This window comes from Ipomoea nil, unplaced genomic scaffold, assembly GCF_001879475.1.
Source record: "Ipomoea nil cultivar Tokyo-kokei standard unplaced genomic scaffold, Asagao_1.1 scaffold1833, whole genome shotgun sequence".
In the NCBI taxonomy this organism is placed as follows: domain Eukaryota; kingdom Viridiplantae; phylum Streptophyta; class Magnoliopsida; order Solanales; family Convolvulaceae; genus Ipomoea; species Ipomoea nil.
In genome coordinates this window covers 1,194,872-1,213,620 of record NW_017618261.1, presented here as the reverse complement: position 1 = coordinate 1,213,620, position 18,749 = coordinate 1,194,872, and the positions used below count along the sequence as shown (strand labels likewise).

Below are 18,749 nucleotides of genomic sequence, written 5' to 3'. Positions count from 1 at the left end.
ATTTGGAATGGGCGAGGCGCCTTCGACAGTCGGAAGAAACGGCGCCGGACACGAATGAGTCCCATCGACGAAGGACATGAGACCGTGACCGTCAAGAAACGGTACGACTTGAGTTCTCCAAAACAAATAATTTTTGTGAGTAAGCTTAACACTGATAAAGTGATGAGCAGTAGAAAGCAAGGTAATAGCACGGCTAGCGGAAGATGCAATAACGGCATTGGAAACATTCCATTCAGAGGAGTTAACAGATCCGTCAACCATTGAAATATAGGAAAGAAACCCTAGCTTAACTGATACCAGATAAGAACTGAATGAAACTGTATTAGATAAACAATAATTACAACTTTACAGACAAGGGGAATGAATATATACAAGAGGAATCATAGGGAGACTAGAATAGGGAGTCATACTAGGACTCAAATACAAAAATCATAATACGATAATAAGCCTCTATCATGTTACAATACACCCAGTAACTTTTAAATTTAAAAACAAAAACAGACTCACTTTTTTGATTTGTCGTACTTCCATTATTCTTTGTGTTTGACAAAGTGAGAGATACACATATAATTTTAAGAAATTATTTATTAACAAGCACTAATAGAAAATCAATCATTGCTTGTCAAAGGTCTTCACCGTTGAATATAATGATTAATCTCCTCGCTGAATTATAAACATCTCTATTGGGTGTGACAGCTGATCTAGAGCAAAATGGAAAATGATTAGGAAAAAAAAACATTTGCTATGCATGCATTGCAGTGTCATACCAACATATATTATATACTTCCATTGTCCCATTTTGTCACTGATATTTACTATTCATTAGTCAAACCAACTTTTTTCTTTATTGTGTGTTTTTCTTTAGTAATTTTTAATTATTTTTTAATTTAATTTTTTTATTTAATAATATTTTAATATAATTTCTAAATTAATATATAAATTTTTTGGTTTGTTTTATAACCACTTTATTAGAAAAACAAAAGAGAGAACATAGATCTAACCCTAAAAAAAAAAACATAAGAACAAACCAACAACTCGGAGTAAAAAGTTCTAACCATAAAACTTCACTTTCCATTTCTTCTTTCCCGACCATAGAAAACACTGTTTTTTGTTACAAACAAAAAGTCACAATTATTTATGAAAACACTAACAATATGCGTCTAAATGTCCAATACATGCTTACCGACTTACCTTTGATTGATGCAAGATTGATTGGACGATGCAGGAACGGAGCCTCTGAAAATGAAATGTTAATGTTATTTATTTTTCTTTAGATGTATTTTTAAAAAAAAAAAAAAAAAAAAAAAAAAAAAAAAAAAAAAAAAAACTAATTGATCATTATCTCTACCTCACCAACCGGCAACATTTTCTTGATTTTTATTACTAGTAATTAAAATGATATCTGAAAATGATACAAAGCCATCAAAGAATTTGCTATTATACTGTTATATATACTTATATGAGTAAATACCAGCGAAAGTCTCTCGAGTTTAGTGGTTCCACCATCAATAGTTCTAAATTTTCGTTCTGACCCTCCGTCATCCTCCGAATTTCAAAAATGACCTTTGATAGTCCTTCCGTTAAGTTTCTTCGTCTCAATCGTGAAATCTAAGGACATAATAGTCTTTTTGTTTAATTCCCCCACCAAATACATACTGATTTACAGTAGTGGGCAGTGGCGCTCCCGGCTAAATAGAGTAAATGCCCTAAATTCCTAAATTGTAAATTTAGAACCATGTGTTCTTGTTAGTCTGAAAGTAATTATCCATATTTAGATTATGTGAGTTAATTACCAAAATGGTCCGTTGATTATATGAAATTACCAATTTGGAACTGTTTATACTTTGTACTGTAATACATTTGTATATTTTGTGTGCGTGTGTATAATGAGTAGTCCTTCATGCTAATTATATTGGTAGTGACTCTACCACACAAGTAAATTACATGCAGTTAACAGTTCACCATTGACATATAAATGAATTGACCTTGAATAAGAGAAATCAGTTATGAATACTTCTATTCAGGATATAAAAAATTATATTTGGTTGCTTACTTGTGTTGCAGGATAATCTGAAGGCCATACATATGATCTTTAGCACATGACTCCAGTAAATGATGATGGCAATATGGCATTAAGGTTTGTCCGAAATAGGGGCTGATAAACCATCGACTTTCATCATGCAAAAATATTTGGATGGTGCAATTGCACCAGCCTTGGTATACAGATCAACAACAGCTGGAGCGTGCCCATAGTAGTTCCGGCCTTCATCGAGTAGGAATGGAGGATGTTGAGGTCGCCTGTGCCAAACTATATTTGGAGGAACCAAATCATCCACCGCTGCCTTCTCCCAGAAGTGAGTTCGACTCTAACTTTCATACTTAAATACCCCACAAAGCCGAGCTTTATGCCCAGAAGGTCCCACGTGAACTTCTGAGCAGTGTTTGCAGACCTTTACTGGATAAACCAACAGCAGCTTATGCACTCCAGATCTAAGTGCAGTGTTTCCCATGCATTTAATGTTTCTTTCCCTAGTAACCTCATTTGCTGATCGAACGGAAGCACAATTTTGGAATTGCTTTCATGTTCCATTTCGCTTGCGTCTATGCTTTCATCATTTGGATTAGCACCTGCCTGTAAGCACAACTCTACAACAGCTGAAATTCGACTGTAATCAAATCTTTCATGGTGTTTGATGACATTTTGAAACATATTGTGCATATGAAACGTTTCTACAGGAATTAGAATACTATCCAAGCTTCCTTTGATCCATACATGAAGTTGATTCTTTGTACGGCGCCTATAACCACTACAGGTCCGAATTATATGACCATTTTCTCCAACATACACTTCTGGACAGTATCTGCAATGAAACAAAACCAACTATTCCATTAGAACTAGTCTGAAAATTAAAGTGACCGTAGTTTTCTTACAGAAATGTTACAGGAGTCATACTGATATGATTAAGGAAATATCTTTATTATTAGAATTGATTTATTATCCTTACTATTAGAATTGATTTATTTCCTATAGAGATAGGAAATAATTATGGTAAGGAGCTTTAATGATTCTCCTTTCCTTTTTATGTTTTAGTTAGTCTTCCTTTCCTTTTTATGTTTTACTAGTCTTTGTAACCCTCTTATATAAAGGGAATTTTCATTCTAATAAAATAACAAGCAAGAAAGAAGTTAAGTTAAAATAAAGAGGTGGGAAAACTCTCAAAACGTTCCTATTATCTTTGTTCCTTAAATTTATCTCTCAACATAGACATCCCCAATAACCCTAATCACCCTTTGACGCGTGCTTTCGCCCGAGAACATAACACATACACCAAAGATAAAACGTACTCCATGAATGAGTAATAACAGCTTCTACTGTGCACATTTTCCAATCATTAGAGGATGAAAGGAAATCACCATAAAACATTATGGGGTTTTTGGTTGGAATGAAGGAATTAGGGGGGAAAGAAATTGTAATTCGGTGAGAATAAAGTAGGAATTAAAATTAATAGACCTGGCAATTCGTGTATACGGGTTTGTTAACGGGTCAACACGATAACGACACAAACACGATAAGGCTAAACACGGACAAGACAAGTTAGGTTAACGGGTTCAAATTTTTAACACGAACACGATTTGTTAATGAATTAAACGGGTTGACACGATAGACACATTTTGTTAACAGGTTTCGGGTCGTGTCGACACAATATGACACGAACCCCGTTTAAACCTGCTAAACCTATTAATATATATATTTTTTAAAAAAACTAAAATTTAAAGTTAAGTAATATAAAAAAAAAGAAATAAATCCTACAATTCAATCCATAAAAGAATCAGAATTTCTGATTCCATGGGAGAAAAGCAAGCTCTGTTCTCCACATTGTTAAATAACTTCAATTACACTAGACTTCATTCACTACCTTGAGCTTTTCAAGATCACAAACTTACAGTTTCATTCATTTATTATCTTATGCTTTTTAGTATCACAAGCTTATTGTTTCATAGATTGGAATAAGTTATATTTATTCCAATCCAAAAAAAAAAAATTTGTGATGTTCTCAACATTCAACGATGCTACCATTTCTAATCCAAACATTGAACACATCCCTAAACTTTTCCCACTGGAAACATACAAAAAATTGTTGATTTCAAGGAGCATCCATTATTCAATTAAACTGCTCATGATTAAAATCTAAATTTTACCGGCACAAATTCAATATGCATAAACATAGATATAAAGAGAGAGAGAGAGAGAGAGAGAGAGATGAAATTACTTGCATATCCACACAGGTAAATGTTGGAGTAGGGTGGATACTCCATGATAGAGCGCAGCTTTGGCCTCTTGAGGACCTCCCGAGCCACAGGGACCATGTCCTTCACTGGATAATCCTTGGCTCGGTTCTCAATCCTCTTCAGAATCATCAGTCTCAGTTTCTTCAAGTCCACCACCTTAGATTTTGTTCTGTAGAATCGACAACCATCCATCATAGTTCCCAACACAATCTCACCTTGTCTCCATAGCTCTTGGCTTCTCCAAGCCATTCCAACGAGTGTGAATAACTATAGCATTGTTGGATTAGTCAAGAGAGTACACCGCACAGGGCAGAGAGAAAATTTCAGCTTGACAGAATTAAGCACTTCAATTCAATTATGCTTATTGTGGGCTATCGAGTATTATATAAAAACATATATGGGCCACGGCCCAAAATCCTTTAGGGGGCGTTTGGTTCAGGTTATATAACATAACCAAGGGAATGTGACATTCCAAAGCTCACATTCTGGTGTTTGGTTCATATTATCTTAGGGAATCTAACATTCCCAAGGAATGTCACATTCCCTCCACATAGGATTTTGAAGGGAATGTGATTCCCTTCAAAATCTTAGGTAATGTAAGATAACCTTTGTTATGTTAGTTTATTATATATATATATATATATATATATATATATATATATATATATATATATATATATATATATATATTTATTTATTTATTTATTTATTTATTTTTATTATGTTATGTGAGCATATAAAATAATTTTGTTTCTTAAGTTCAAGATTTTAGTTAATATTTTAAAATCATGTAACTATATATGATAATGTTATCTTATTTATTTATTTTAATTTTTAAATTTATTAAAATATATAAAAATATGTTAAGGATATTATAGTGTGTATAAAAGATAACCCTAAACCAAACATGATTATGTTACATACCCTAATTTTAACTAAACAAAGGAATCTAACATTCCCAGTAATCTAACATTCCCAGCAATCTAACATTCCCTAAGGTAATCTGACATTCCGTGAACCAAACGACCCCTTTACTTCTTTGCACCAATTCACGGCAAATTATTGTGTGGACCATGGTCCACACAATGTTATGTGGACCATAACAAAAAGTACATTTTTAATATACTAAATATACATTATTTTTGTACTGAATGTACATTATACGATATAATGTACACTCAGAACAAAAATAATGTATATCCCCTGAATACAATGTACATTATTTTTGTATTGAATGTACATTATTTTTATACTAAATGTACATTATTTTTATACTGAATGTAAATTATTTTACAGTAGACAAAATATGTTCCACACAATAATGATTGCCAATTCACTGAATGCACTTAAAATACATCTTTATATCTTTATATATAATATAGGAACAAGGCTCAACCAATGAAATTGCTTCATTTTCCCGCCCATGTAAAACTAAGCATTTTGGTAATATATATTTTATAAATTTCCTTTCTATTATCAAGACATCTCATAGTATTCGTTGTGAATGAAACCACATGTCTTTAATGACAAGTTAATTTTAAATTTTTTAAATAAATTTCTTCTCCATTTCCTAGGGACCTCTTCGTTTTTGTTGATGCCAAGTTCATTTACCAATGTTATGTTTAGTTTTACAAGTTATGTACAGCACAAGCACGCTTGCTAAAAAATAATGAGTGCATATTTTTTAAATTGATTTTTAGTGAGAAGCAGCCTATAAATAGTACGTGTTTCATGATAAAAGTAATAAAACCCAACATTTACATTGAAGAGAAGGGAAAGATAGATACTGAGGTGATTAGTCATTACTTCTCCCCTTTTTTATATCGTCTTAAAGCTCCTTTTTATGAAAAGATAAATTCATTGTAACCATTTTACTGTATGCACTTCTTCCATTTTTAATAATATTTATGGAGTGATATTCGGAATATTGTTCATTTGTGTTTCTCATTTGTTGCACAGAAAAGTTTATAGAAACCCATTTTAAGGATTAAAACAGCATACCAAGCAATATCCATACATTTCCAAGGGTTCTCATTGACATTGACACCTAAAATCATCAAGAGAAGAGTATGATCATAATAGAACTCAAACCCAAGTAAGTTTACAAGTACACTTTTAAATAAGTAAATCTAATATCACATTAATATTTGCACAATGGTTGTTTACATTTTTGCCAGACATTTTTGAAGCTCAATGAATTAGAGGATATGAGACATGTCTGGTATTACTTACTGAAGTATGCAACTGTTGACTCAAAGACCTTGTCAAAGTTATATGCAAAAAGGATTCCAGTTCTATGAAGGAATACTGTCCTAAAAGGAATAGATATTGAAGAATACTAGTTCTAAGAGGAATTTTTATTGAAGATCTTCTAGTTCTAGTTTGATTAGGAATAGCATTATTATTCACAAATCTGTTAGAAGTAGCTACTATAAATAGGGGTTGTCCTTTATCACAGAGATCAAGCATTCAACATTAATCTTGTGAGGTATGAGAGTCTTTGAGAATAGGATACTAAATTCCCCTATAAAGTAGTACATGTGTTTAGGTTTCAATAGTTTGGTAGGAAAGATCATTCTATTGTGTAATCTTAGGTTCCAAACAGTGTACTTTAAATATTGAGCTTTTAGTGGATTTAGGTAAATTCTCAAATTGAGAAGTGCCTCGCAGATTAGGGTTGTTTGCCCGAACTGCGTTACAGATCATTTGTGTTACAACGTCAGTTTCAACATCACTATGTGATGTGCGTTTACAAATTTCAGCAACAAATAGCTCACTGGTGGTGTGATTAATTCTTTACTTAGTTCTGAAATTCAAAGTATTACCTTCAACCCAAGCTCAAGATACTATACATGTTAAATTTATCATTATACGTTAGAATTCATGTGTGTGTGTGGGCAATTAAATTTCAAACTCATGGACTTTGTAGGTACAATTCAAGTCACCTAACCAACTAACTATGGTTACCCACCTAAATTAATATTATAATACTTTTTTTTTTTTTTTGTAAATTGGACCTAAATTTATTAACAGATTTGTAAAGGGGTCGTTTACTTCATTTGTCTATTTTTGCATTTCTAGTTTTCCATTTCTCCAATTTTTTTTCTCCATTTTTCCCGTTTTTCATTCTCCATTTCTCCAATTTTCCATTTCTCCAATTTTTAAATTTCATTTTACGAATTCAATTTTTAAATAAAAAAATGAATAAATTAATACTAAATGTGTAAATCTAATCGCAAACTTTCTTTGAAATTCTGCAATTAAAACCTTAAAACATTAATTTGAGATTCTACCATAAAAACCTCATTTTGAGGTTTTGATAATAGAACCTCGAAATGAGGTTATAAGGTTCTAAAATCAGAACCTCATTTTGAGGTTCTATAACCAGAACCTCATTTTGAGGTTCTATAACCAGAACCTCAAAATGAGGTTCTACTATAACCTCATTTTGAGGAACCAGAACCTCATTTTGATGAGGTTCTGGTTGTATAACCTCATTTTGAGGTTCTACGATCAGAACCTCAAAATGAGGTTCTCCTGAACCTCTAAATGAGGTTGTGAATGTCGAACCTCATTTTGAGGTTCTGCAATTTGAACCTCAAAATGAAGGTTAACCTTCAGAATCTCATTTTAAAGTGGTATTGTGCAAAATGTGGTTCTACAATTTGAGATTCTACTGAAACATTTATTAATTATAAATTATAATAGCATTCATCAAGAAGTATGAGGAATATGCAAGGAAATGAAGTCTTTGTAATCATCAAAAAATTAAACATAGCGATACATAAGCAATTCATATAAATTAGAAAAGCATTTGTGAGATGAGAATTGGATTTAAAGAGCTTTGTTACCTGTTCAGGGGAGATGCCAACAATTCCCAACACCTTTTCTTGAACATCACGCTTGTGAACTTTTAAACTTTCGATCATCTTCCGATCTAATTTAGGGTATATGTAAATGAATACAAAAGAGACGCTGAGTCAGTGAGTCCCGTACGGTCGACGCTGAGTCGCTGACTGGGTAGTGCCGTAATGAGAGGATGTGAAGAGCGAGAGCGGAGGGCGTGAGGCGATGGGAGATGAGAGATGAGGACAGAATTTGGCAGACTGCGAAGGGAGAGACGAAGAGTGGTCGAGATGGACAGTGGAGAAGCGGTGAAGCAGATCTAAATTAGGGATTAGGGATTAGGAGATTAGGGATTAGGGATTAGGGCTTTTTTGTGTATTTTGTTTTGTATTTGGCAATTCTTTTGGGTTTTGAGTTTATGAAATAAAGTGATTAATAATTTTGTTGTCTGTATAAATTATTTTTTGAGTTAATTCCGTTTTTGGTCCTACATTTATCGCGTGATGGACATATTTTGCCCGATTTTATTAATTTAGCCACATTTTACCCAGCCTTTTTAAAAGGTGGACACTTTTGGTCCACCGTTACATTTGCTGTTAATGAACCGTGAAGTGGGAGGACAATTGTGTCCTTTCACATGCTATTCTTCATCAACCTTCAAGTTGCTTGGTCTCCATCTTCCTACGTTACTAACTACCCCTATACTTCCAACAACCCTCAAAAGACTAGCAAAGGTGAAAGCATCAACTCCAACCCCAGACTCTTTAGTTTGGCTACAAAGTTCAAAAGCTTCCATGGAATCTGAATTATTGCAGCACGGCCTACTGATAGACTGGATAGAGAGCTTCATTGGGGCATTTTCGCAAACAGCTGGCGAACCCATTTCCCCTACCTCAATATTAGCCTGGGATGGCACATCCTTCCCTTGCAGATTCTCTGTAACCCCTGGGACATCACCAACAATAACCCCTTTATTCAATGATTCCCCTACCTTTACTCTCCTGCAGCTACTCCCAATATGCTCAAGCGTCCACCATCGCTATATTCCACATCAAGGCCCTTCTAAAATCCTCATCAGATTCGAAACGAATGAGGATTGTTCTTGCATTCAACGATCCTACTTGAATTTCTCCAGAGATTTGGAGATTTGAACGAATTCAGCCCTAATCTGCACCAGAGACAGATTATTGCGACCGACTCGGCCAATTAGAGAGATTATCCGCTCAGATTCTCCCAAGAAACCAAGTCTCTCCTCGCACCCATTCCGACGAAAATTCCTTTTGCAGTTTCCAGTCGCTACATTTCGCATACAAGCTTATCAGTGAGTTGAGAACAATCGAGTCCGGTTCGAGCGACGGCGATGATCGAAACGCCGTATTTCATGGCCTCCATGACGGAGCTCTACCCGCAGTGGCTGATGAAGCCGCCGATGTTGGGATGTTGCAGGATTTTCGCCTGTGGGGCCCAACCCTTGACCACCAAACCCCTCTCCCCTACCCTCCAGTTCGTGAGCGATCTCACACGTGTCTTCCTCTGAGGCTCCGACAAGAAGTATTCGCTTTCGAAGGAGACAAACACCATATATTTCTCTTCTTTCCCGTTCAGCCACCGGATAATCTCAGAATTGACTTTGTCCAGTCCTTCATTGCTCGTGCCTCTCACGACGCTTGGGATGTCGAAGGCGAGAATGACCTCCGCTTCATTATCGACGAGGATCGCTGTTTGCCGACATGCCCTTGTCAGGTCTCCCTCGATTGCGTGGTCCCCACTCCCACTGCCATCTCTAAAGTACTGGGTAGACCAAGAAAATTGAAGGCAGAAGACAAAATGGATGTGAAAGGACATAATTGCCCTTCTAATTCACGGATGTTTAACGCCAAGACTAACGTTGGACTAAAAGTGTCTACCTTTTATAAAGTCTGTCTAAAATGTGGGCAAATTAATAAAAGCGGGCAAAATGTGTCCATTCCACAATAAATGTAGGACCAAAAATGGAATTTGCTCTTATTTTTTTATGGAATAAGGTTCAAATTGGCCACTGAACGTAACCTGAAAATGCAATTAGGCCACTGAACGAACAAAAAGTGCAATTAGGCCACTGAACACTCCAAAAACGTGCAATTAGGCCACTGAACTCTCCAAACGTATGCAATTTCACCGGATAGCAGGTTACCATCAATTTTAGCAGGTTACCTGCTTACGTGGCAGCTGAGTTGGTATTTTTAATAATTTTTAAATAATTTTTAATAATTAATTTTAATAATAAATTTTATAAAAAAATTGAAAAAAATTAAATAAAAAATAAAATAAAGTCGTTTTTATTTTTTTAAAAATTTTTTAAATAAAAATTTATTATTAAAATTTATTAAAAATGATTTAAAATTTATTAAAAATGCAAACTCAGCTGCCACGTAAGCAGATAACCTGCTAAAATTGAGGGTAACCTGCTATCAGGTGAAATTGCACATTTTTTGAGTGTTCAGTGGCCTAATTGCACTTTTTTTTTCGTTCAGTGGCCTAATTGCATTTTCAGGTTACGTTCAGTGGCCAATTTGTATCTTATTCCTTTTTTTATTAACTATACATTTCATAATGAGTTAATACCACAAATGGTGTTTTGACTATTGAGGTAGTACTTCTTTTAATCTTTGACTTTCAATTCGACCAAAACATATACCTCGACTTTCATTTTTTACCATAAATAGTCCTTCATTAGTTTTTCTATTAAGTGAGTGTTAAATTTAAGGGTATTATTGTCAAATTAAATTTAAATTAGTTCTCAATTAAGATTGCCTATGTTCTTTGGTTCTCTGTGTTGGGAGCATTTAAAGGGAAAGGCTTACTTTTGCCTTCCCATGTTGTCCCACATTGGAAGTTTAGCCTCTTGTTACCTTACTTATATACTCCAAGGCTTTTCATCTAACTTGAAGTGTTATGAGAAGGGAAAAGAGGTAGACCACGCGCGCGCCGCCGGCCCGCCCGGCGCGCGGTGTGGTGGGGTCAACATTTTGCTCTACGTATTAAATTTCACACCCTATTTTTGTGGATCATTGTAATGACCTTGTCATTACAACTCCATGTAAGAGTGGACAGAATTTGTCCTCTTCCTTTCTTTTAGCGCTACATTTGTGGTAGTGTGAGGTGGGGTGCTGTAATGGGATGCATCATTACACTATAAATAGGAGACATTAGACAAAGGGAAAAACGCACCACTAACAGTAAACACTTCTACTGTTTGCGTCTCTTTCCCTTTGTGTTCTTCTGTTTTGCTGTTCTGTTTTGCTGGTCGGAAACATACGACTCAATCCCAGGTCGTGAATGTTTTTAAGGCAGTGTGTTGCACACGATACAGAACTCTAATCTGAGTCCCTTTTTCCCACAATTCTCGTCCCTACTAGCAGAAAATACAACAGTTAAAAACATTCAGATTCTAATTTGAGTCGAAAATGTCTGCTGGAAACACTGCTTCTGATATTGCTCCTATTCAACCACTCACTGGTGGCATGAATTACAAGAGATGGGCTGCAAAATTAATCATGCTTCTGGAATCGAAGGATGTGGACTATGTCCTTTTTGCAGACCCTACGAAGTTCGATGTGCCTGCTGCGCAACTTACACTGCAGACCACGGCTTCAACTGCTGCGACAGACCCGAAGTCTACTGGTGGTACATCGACTGCAGATTCTACCAAAGACCCGAAGTCATCTTCAATTCAAGACACATCTGCAGCCGGGGCAGCTCGCATCAAATATGAAAAAGGATAACAAGACTGCCCGGACAACCATTCTTCAACGTGTAAGTGACCCGTTGTTTGATATGTTTTCTGAATATAAATCTGCAAAAGCAATTTGGGATTTAATGATTGAGAAATATGGGGCTGATGATGTGGGGAGACGTAAGTATGCTGTAGGACGTTGGTTACACTTTAAAATGGTGGATACCAAGCCTGTAATCGAACAGGTCCACGAGTTTGAAAATTTAGTAGGTGATATGAAAGCAGAAGGTGGAATAGTTAATGAAGTGGCCCTATGTGACTCTTTGATTGACAAACTGCCCGACTCCTGGGTGGACTTCAAAATTAAAATGAAACATGATCGAAGGAGCTACACTCTGCAACAGCTAATCAATAGCGTGAACATCGAGGAAGAAAACCGCCTGGTTCAAAGGTCTGTTTCTCTAACTGACAATGTTAAAGTTAATATTGTTGAAACTAACTCTGGCTTTGAGAAGTCAAAACCTGGTGAAAATTCCAAAAATCAAAAGAAGAATTATAAGAACAACAACTCCACTCGCGGCAAAGGTGAAAAAGTTCAGAAAAAAGGAAACAATAGTGGTGAGTGCTATGTGTGTGGAAAACGAGGCCACCGTGCTGTCCAATGCTATAAACGCTATGGGGCTACGAGTCAGAAACCAAACAATGAGCAGCCGAAAAACTAAGCGAACCTGACGGAGACTGCAGAAGATACTGATCCAGTAGCCGCAGAAGTAACTGAGGCCAACATGGTGGAAAATCCAGACGAGTGGGTTGTGGACACTGGAGCTTCACGACATTTCTGCAACAACAAAGCTTCATTCAAAACTTTTGAGCCTATCACTGGTGGAGAACAAGTCTTCATGGGAAACTCCAGTGTTTCCGAGGTAAGTGGTAGAGGAAAAGTAGAATTACTGCTTTGTTCTGGAAAACATTTACTGTTGCAAAATGTGCTTTATGTTCCTTCCCTTCGAAGAAACCTGATTTCCGGAGGCCTTCTAAATAAGGCTGGAATCAAGATGGTTTTTGAGTCTGACCGTCTGGTGATGACTCGTTATGAGAAATTCATTGGGAAGGGATATTTTCGTGGAGGTCTTTTTGTTCTAGATGTTTCCATAGTTAGCAATTCCTCTGATGTATCTGGATTATCTCGCATTGCTCGTGATAATAAGAATGCTTCATTTGCTTATACTGCTGTATCAGTTAATGTTTGGCATGCTAGATTAGGACATGTTGGTGCAAAATGTTTAAATAGACTGAGAAATGTGAATATGCTACCAAACGTGTCAGATGATACATGTGAACAATGTGAAACATGTGCTGAGGCAAAATTTGCTAGAACATCCTTTCTAACTGCAAAGCATCGTTCTTCATCACTGTTAGAATTGGTTCATACTGATTTAGCTGATTTTAAAACCACTGAAAGTCGAGGTGGTAAGCGATACTATATAACCTTTATCGGTGACTTTTCTCGTTATACAAAATTATATTTGTTGAGAACAAAAAATGAAGCTGAACAAAAGTTTGTTGCTTTTAAAAATGAAGTAGAAAATCAGTTGGAAAAAAGGATCAAAAGGCTTAGATCCGATAGAGGAGGAGAATATGAATCAATCTTTTTGAAAAACCTGTGTGAATCTTCTGGCATTGTACACGAAGTAATTGCACCCTACACACCCCAACAAAACGGCATAGCAGAAAGAAAGAATAGAACTCTAAAAGAAATGATTAACGCCATGCTAATCAGTTCAGGTGCCTCTGACTCATTGTGGGGAGAAGCTGTCCTAACAGCTAACCACATTCTAAACCGAGTCTTACACAAAGGGTTTGAAAAAACTCCTTATGAACTGTGGAGAGGGCACGCGCCAAATCTTAAATACTTTAAAAGTATGGGGTTGCTTGCCAAAGGTGGGACTTCCATCCTTTAAAAGGCCCAACTTGGGACCTAACTGTAGATGCCGTGTTTATTGGGTATGCTGAGAATAGTGCAGCTTACAGGTTTATGTGTTTAGAAAACCGCACAATTTGTGAATCTAGAGATGCAGTTTTCTTTGAACATGTGTTTCCTTTAAAGGGTGCTCTTGAACTAGATGCAAATAAAGTTCAACATAATCTATCTTTCCCTGATTTATCATGTATGTCAGAAGAGCCTAGAAGAAGTAAAAGGCCTAGAATTGAGAAAGACTTTGGATCTGACTTCATAACGTATATGACTGAATTGAAAGATCCAAATAAACTGTGTGATCGTTTTATATGTCAACTTGTGTTAGAAGAAGAACCAAAATCCATTCAAGAAGCCATGCGATCTGTAGACGCTACTCTATGGAGAGAAGCAGTCAAGAGTGAGTTAGACTCCATACAGTCTAATCACACATGGGAAATGGTGAACTTACCTAAGGGTTGTAAACCCATAGGCTGCAAATGGATTTTCAAAAGGAAGTTGAGACCAGATGGCTCCATTGAAAGATTCAAAGCCAGGCTGGTAGCTAAAGGTTTCACACAGAAATTTGGTGAGGATTACTTCTATACCTATTCACCAGTAACAAAGATAGCTACTATACGCGTTCTTTTTGCTTTAGCATCTTTACATAGGTTGATAGTACATCAGATGGATGTAAAAACAGCCTTTTTAAATGGTGAACTGGAGGAGGAGATCTACATGGAACAACCCCCTGGATGTGTAGAACCAGGACAAGAAGGGAAGGTATGCAGACTTAAGAGATCTCTTTATGGCTTGAAACAAGCTCCCAAGCAGTGGTATGAAAAGTTTCACAAAACTTTGTTAGAGCTAGGTTATTCTACTAACCGCTCAGATGCCTGCTTATACACCAAAGAGATAGAGTCTAGCATCGTAATAATCTGTCTCTATGTAGATGACATGCTTATCTTTAGCTCAAGTATAGGAGCTATAAAAGAGACTAAAAGAACTCTATGTGACAAGTTTGATATGAAAGATCTAGGGGAGGTTGATGTAATACTCGGGATAAAGGTTACAAAAACTGAGAAAGGTTATCTTTTATCCCAAAGTCATTACACGGAGAAACTCCTGAAGAGGTTTGAGAGTTATGAGGTAACTCCAGCTAAAACCCCCTATGATTCCAGCGTCAAGTTATCAAAGAACATAGAGGCCAGTGTGTCTCAAGAAGAATATGCAAAGATAATTGGGAGTCTAATGTTCTTGATGAACTATACTAGACCAGATCTTGCATTTGCGGTGAATAAACTCAGTCGGTATACTCACAACCCTGGCATCTCACATTGGGATGCACTAAGAAGGGTACTTCGGTATCTAAGAGGCACAATAGACTGGGGCCTTAACTACAAAGGACACCCAGCTGTGCTCGAGGGGTTTTGTGATGCAAACTGGGTAAATGACACTAATGACGTAAGCTCAACTAGTGGATACGTGTTCACTATGTGTGGAGCTGCGATATCGTGGAAGTCGATCAAACAATCCTGTATAGCTAGATCAACTATGGAATCAGAGTTCATAGCACTAGATCTAGCAAGTCAGGAAGCCGAATGGCTGAGAAATCTTTTGGCAGACGTGCCATTGTAGGGGTGCCCAGCACCTGCTGTTCCCATACATTATGATTCCCAGACTGCCATCTGTGTTGCGCAAAACAGTGTCTACAATGGGAAACGTAGACACATAAGAGTCAGACATGAGTCTGTAAGGCAGTTAATACTAAATGGGGTAATCACAATGGTCTTTGTGAGGTCTGAAAGGAATATTGCTGATCCTTTCACGAAGGGCCTAAACAGGAAGGCCGTCCTTGATACGTCAAGGGAAATGGGTTTGGGACCCATAGATACTCTGTAGCCAGACATGGTGGTCTGCGATGAGGTAGACTTGACAGAGTTGAAAGTCTATCCTAGAATAGACCTAACAGGGGATATCTCAGGGTCGTGAGTGTGACCTCACGAGATTCAAGGCGACCAAAGCAAATTAAGTGCGTTGAGTTCAAACTTTGTCTATTCGATGAGTTCAAGATCAAATTCACTCCCGTCTAGAGAAGTACTTAATGTCACTATATGACAGTTCAAGTTTTATACACTGGCATGAAAATTTGTTTTGATCGTTATCAGGCAATGACAGCATCAGCCTAAATCCCTTTAATGGTGGGGGATTGTTGGGAGCATTTAAAGGGAAAGGCTTACTTTTGCCTTCCCATGTTGTCCCACATTGGAAGTTTAGCCTCTTGTTACCTTACTTATATACTCCAAGGCTTTTCATCTAACTTGAAGTGTTATGAGAAGGGAAAAGAGGTAGACCACGCGCGCGCCGCCGGCCCGCACGGCGTGCGGTGTGGTGGGGTCAACATTTTGCTCTACGTATTAAATTTCACACCCTATTTTTGTGGATCATTGTAATAACCTTGTCATTACAACTCCATGTAAGAGTGGACAGAATTTGTCCTCTTCCTTTCTTTTAGCGCTACATTTGTGGTAGAGTGAGGTGGGGTGCTGTAATGGGATGCATCATTACACTATAAATAGGAGACATTAGACAAAGGGAAAAACGCACCACTAACAGTAAACACTTCTACTGTTTGCGTCTCTTTCCCTTTGTGTTCTTCTGGTTTGCTGTTCTGTTTTGCTGTTCTGTTTTGCTGGTCGGAAACATACGACTCAATCCCAGGTCGTGAATGTTTTTAAGGCAGTGTGTTGCACACGATACAGAACTCTAATCTGAGTCCCTTTTTCCCACAATTCTCGTCCCTACTAGCAGAAAATACAACACTCTGTTTTCAATATCTTCAATTTTTCATTATATCATATCTCTAATCTCAAGCCCACATCAATTTTTAATATGGTTTTATTTGAAACTGACCAGAATGTTTGTGTTGCCCATGGTATCTAATTTGTAGAGTGTTTGTGACTTTGTGTTGCTGGATGTTTCGTTTTGAGGGCAGTAACATAAAGTAGATCTTGCGACACAATTAGCTTCATTTGTAGTAGGCTATCTGTTACACTACCACTGTTTACATTGAAATAATTGTTTTTTTTTTTTTTTTTTGCATTATAACAACCTGTTTGGTTTGCTGTAAAATATTTGAAGGGAAATGAAATTCAAATTTCATGGAAAACAATTTACCAGGAAAATAGATTACATTGTTTGATTGGTGGAAAAGAAATTTATGAGAATATGAATTCCATTGTTTGGCTAGGTTTGAAATGGTAAGGAATTATGAATATAAAGATCAATATACCCTCAACAATAATTAATAAACTTTGATGAGGGTAAAATAGTCCAATATTGTTATATTTTCTTCCAAAATCTTTTGAAAAACAAAATATCAATGTCTTGCTAGGATTTTGTTTTTCTTCAACTTCAGGAACTCAAATTTCAATGGAAAAGATTTTTCATCCGACCAAACAACATAAAACAACATTTTCCTACACTTTTAGGAAAACATTTTCCATAGAATTTGACTTCTATCCAACCAAACACCCCTAAGAATTTGATTCCTACATCTTTGAAAACGCAATGATGTGTTTTTATTGAATTAATGATGCTAACTGTGTATTTATTAATCATCTTTTAGAAAAAACTAAACAGGAGTGCAAAGATCAAACCACGGGCAATACAAATACTCTGGTCAATCTATACTATATATAAAAACAAAATCCAGCAATTTTAACTTCCCGCCCAATTCCTAAAAAATCTCTCTTTCTAATAAAATATATTGATTTCTACTTTCCTATTCGTACAATAATTCTGGGTTAAAATTCTATTCTAAGATCATAAAATAATGTAATAAAATTCCTATTTTAATCTATCTATCTATATATACATCTATACTATATATAAAAACAAAATCTTGCAATTTTAACTTGCCTCCCAATTCCTAAAAAATCTCTCTTCCTTATAAAATATATTGATTTCTACTTTCCTATTCGTACAATAAATCTGGGTTAAAATTCTATTCTAAATCATAAAATAATGTAATACAATTCCTATTGTAATCTATCTATCTATACATCTATACTATATATAAAAACAAAATTATGCAATTTTAACTTCCCGCCCAATTCCTAAAAAATATCTCTTTCTAATAAAATATATTGATTTCTACATTCCTATTCGTAGAATAATTCTGGGATAAAATTCTATTCTAAAATCATAAAATAATGTAATACAATTCCTATTATAATCTATCTATTTATCTATACATCTATACTATATATAAAAATAAAATCCTGCAATTTTTACTTCCCACCCAATTCCTAAAAATTCACTCTTCCTAATAAAATATATTTATTTTTACTTTCCTATTCGTACAATAATTGTGTGTTAAAATTCTATTCTAAAATCATAAAATAATGTAATACAATTCTTATTGTAACCTATCTATCTATCTATACATCTATACTATATATAGAAACAAAATTCTGCAATTTTAACTTCCCGCCCAATACCTAAAAAATCTCTCTTCCTAATAAAATATATTGATTTCTACTTTCCTATTCGTACAATAATTCTGGGTTAAAATTCTATTCTAAAATCAAAAAATAATATAATACAATTCCTATTGTAATCTATCTATCTATCTATCGATACATCTATACTATATATAGAAACAAAATCCTGCAATTTTAACATCGCGCCCAATTCCTAAAAAATCTCTCTTCCTAATAAAATATATTAATTTCTACTTTCCTATTCGTACAATAATTCTGGGTTAAAATTCTATTCTAAAATCATAAAATAATGTAATACAATTCCTATTGTAATCTATCTATCTATCTATACATCTATAATCTATAATCTATACTATATATAGAAACAAAATCCAGCAATTTTAACTTCCCGCCCAATTCCTAAAAAATCTCTCTTCCAAATAAAATATATTGATTTCTA

At 35.5% G+C, this 18,749-nt stretch overlaps 1 protein-coding gene and 1 pseudogene across 1 annotated transcript; both read right to left on the bottom strand.

Annotated features, from left to right (window-relative positions):
• Window positions 1–1,051: 1,051 nt before the first annotated feature.
• LOC109192725 lies at window positions 1,052–4,665 on the bottom strand (annotated as a pseudogene).
• A 4,872-nt stretch (window positions 4,666–9,537) lies between these two features.
• Window positions 9,538–9,981, bottom strand: LOC109192719 (beta-D-glucosyl crocetin beta-1,6-glucosyltransferase-like). Its single transcript, XM_019343421.1, has one exon. It carries the CDS (start codon window positions 9,979–9,981, stop codon window positions 9,538–9,540), a length of 444 nt encoding a protein of 147 aa, XP_019198966.1.
• Between the last annotated feature and the right edge of the window lie 8,768 nt (window positions 9,982–18,749).

What these genes read in the sequence shown, in the direction of transcription:
- LOC109192719 (XM_019343421.1), bottom strand. Translation starts at nt 9,981, where the DNA reads ATGTCCTTTCACATCCATTTTGTCTTCTGCCTTCAATTTTCTTGGTCT.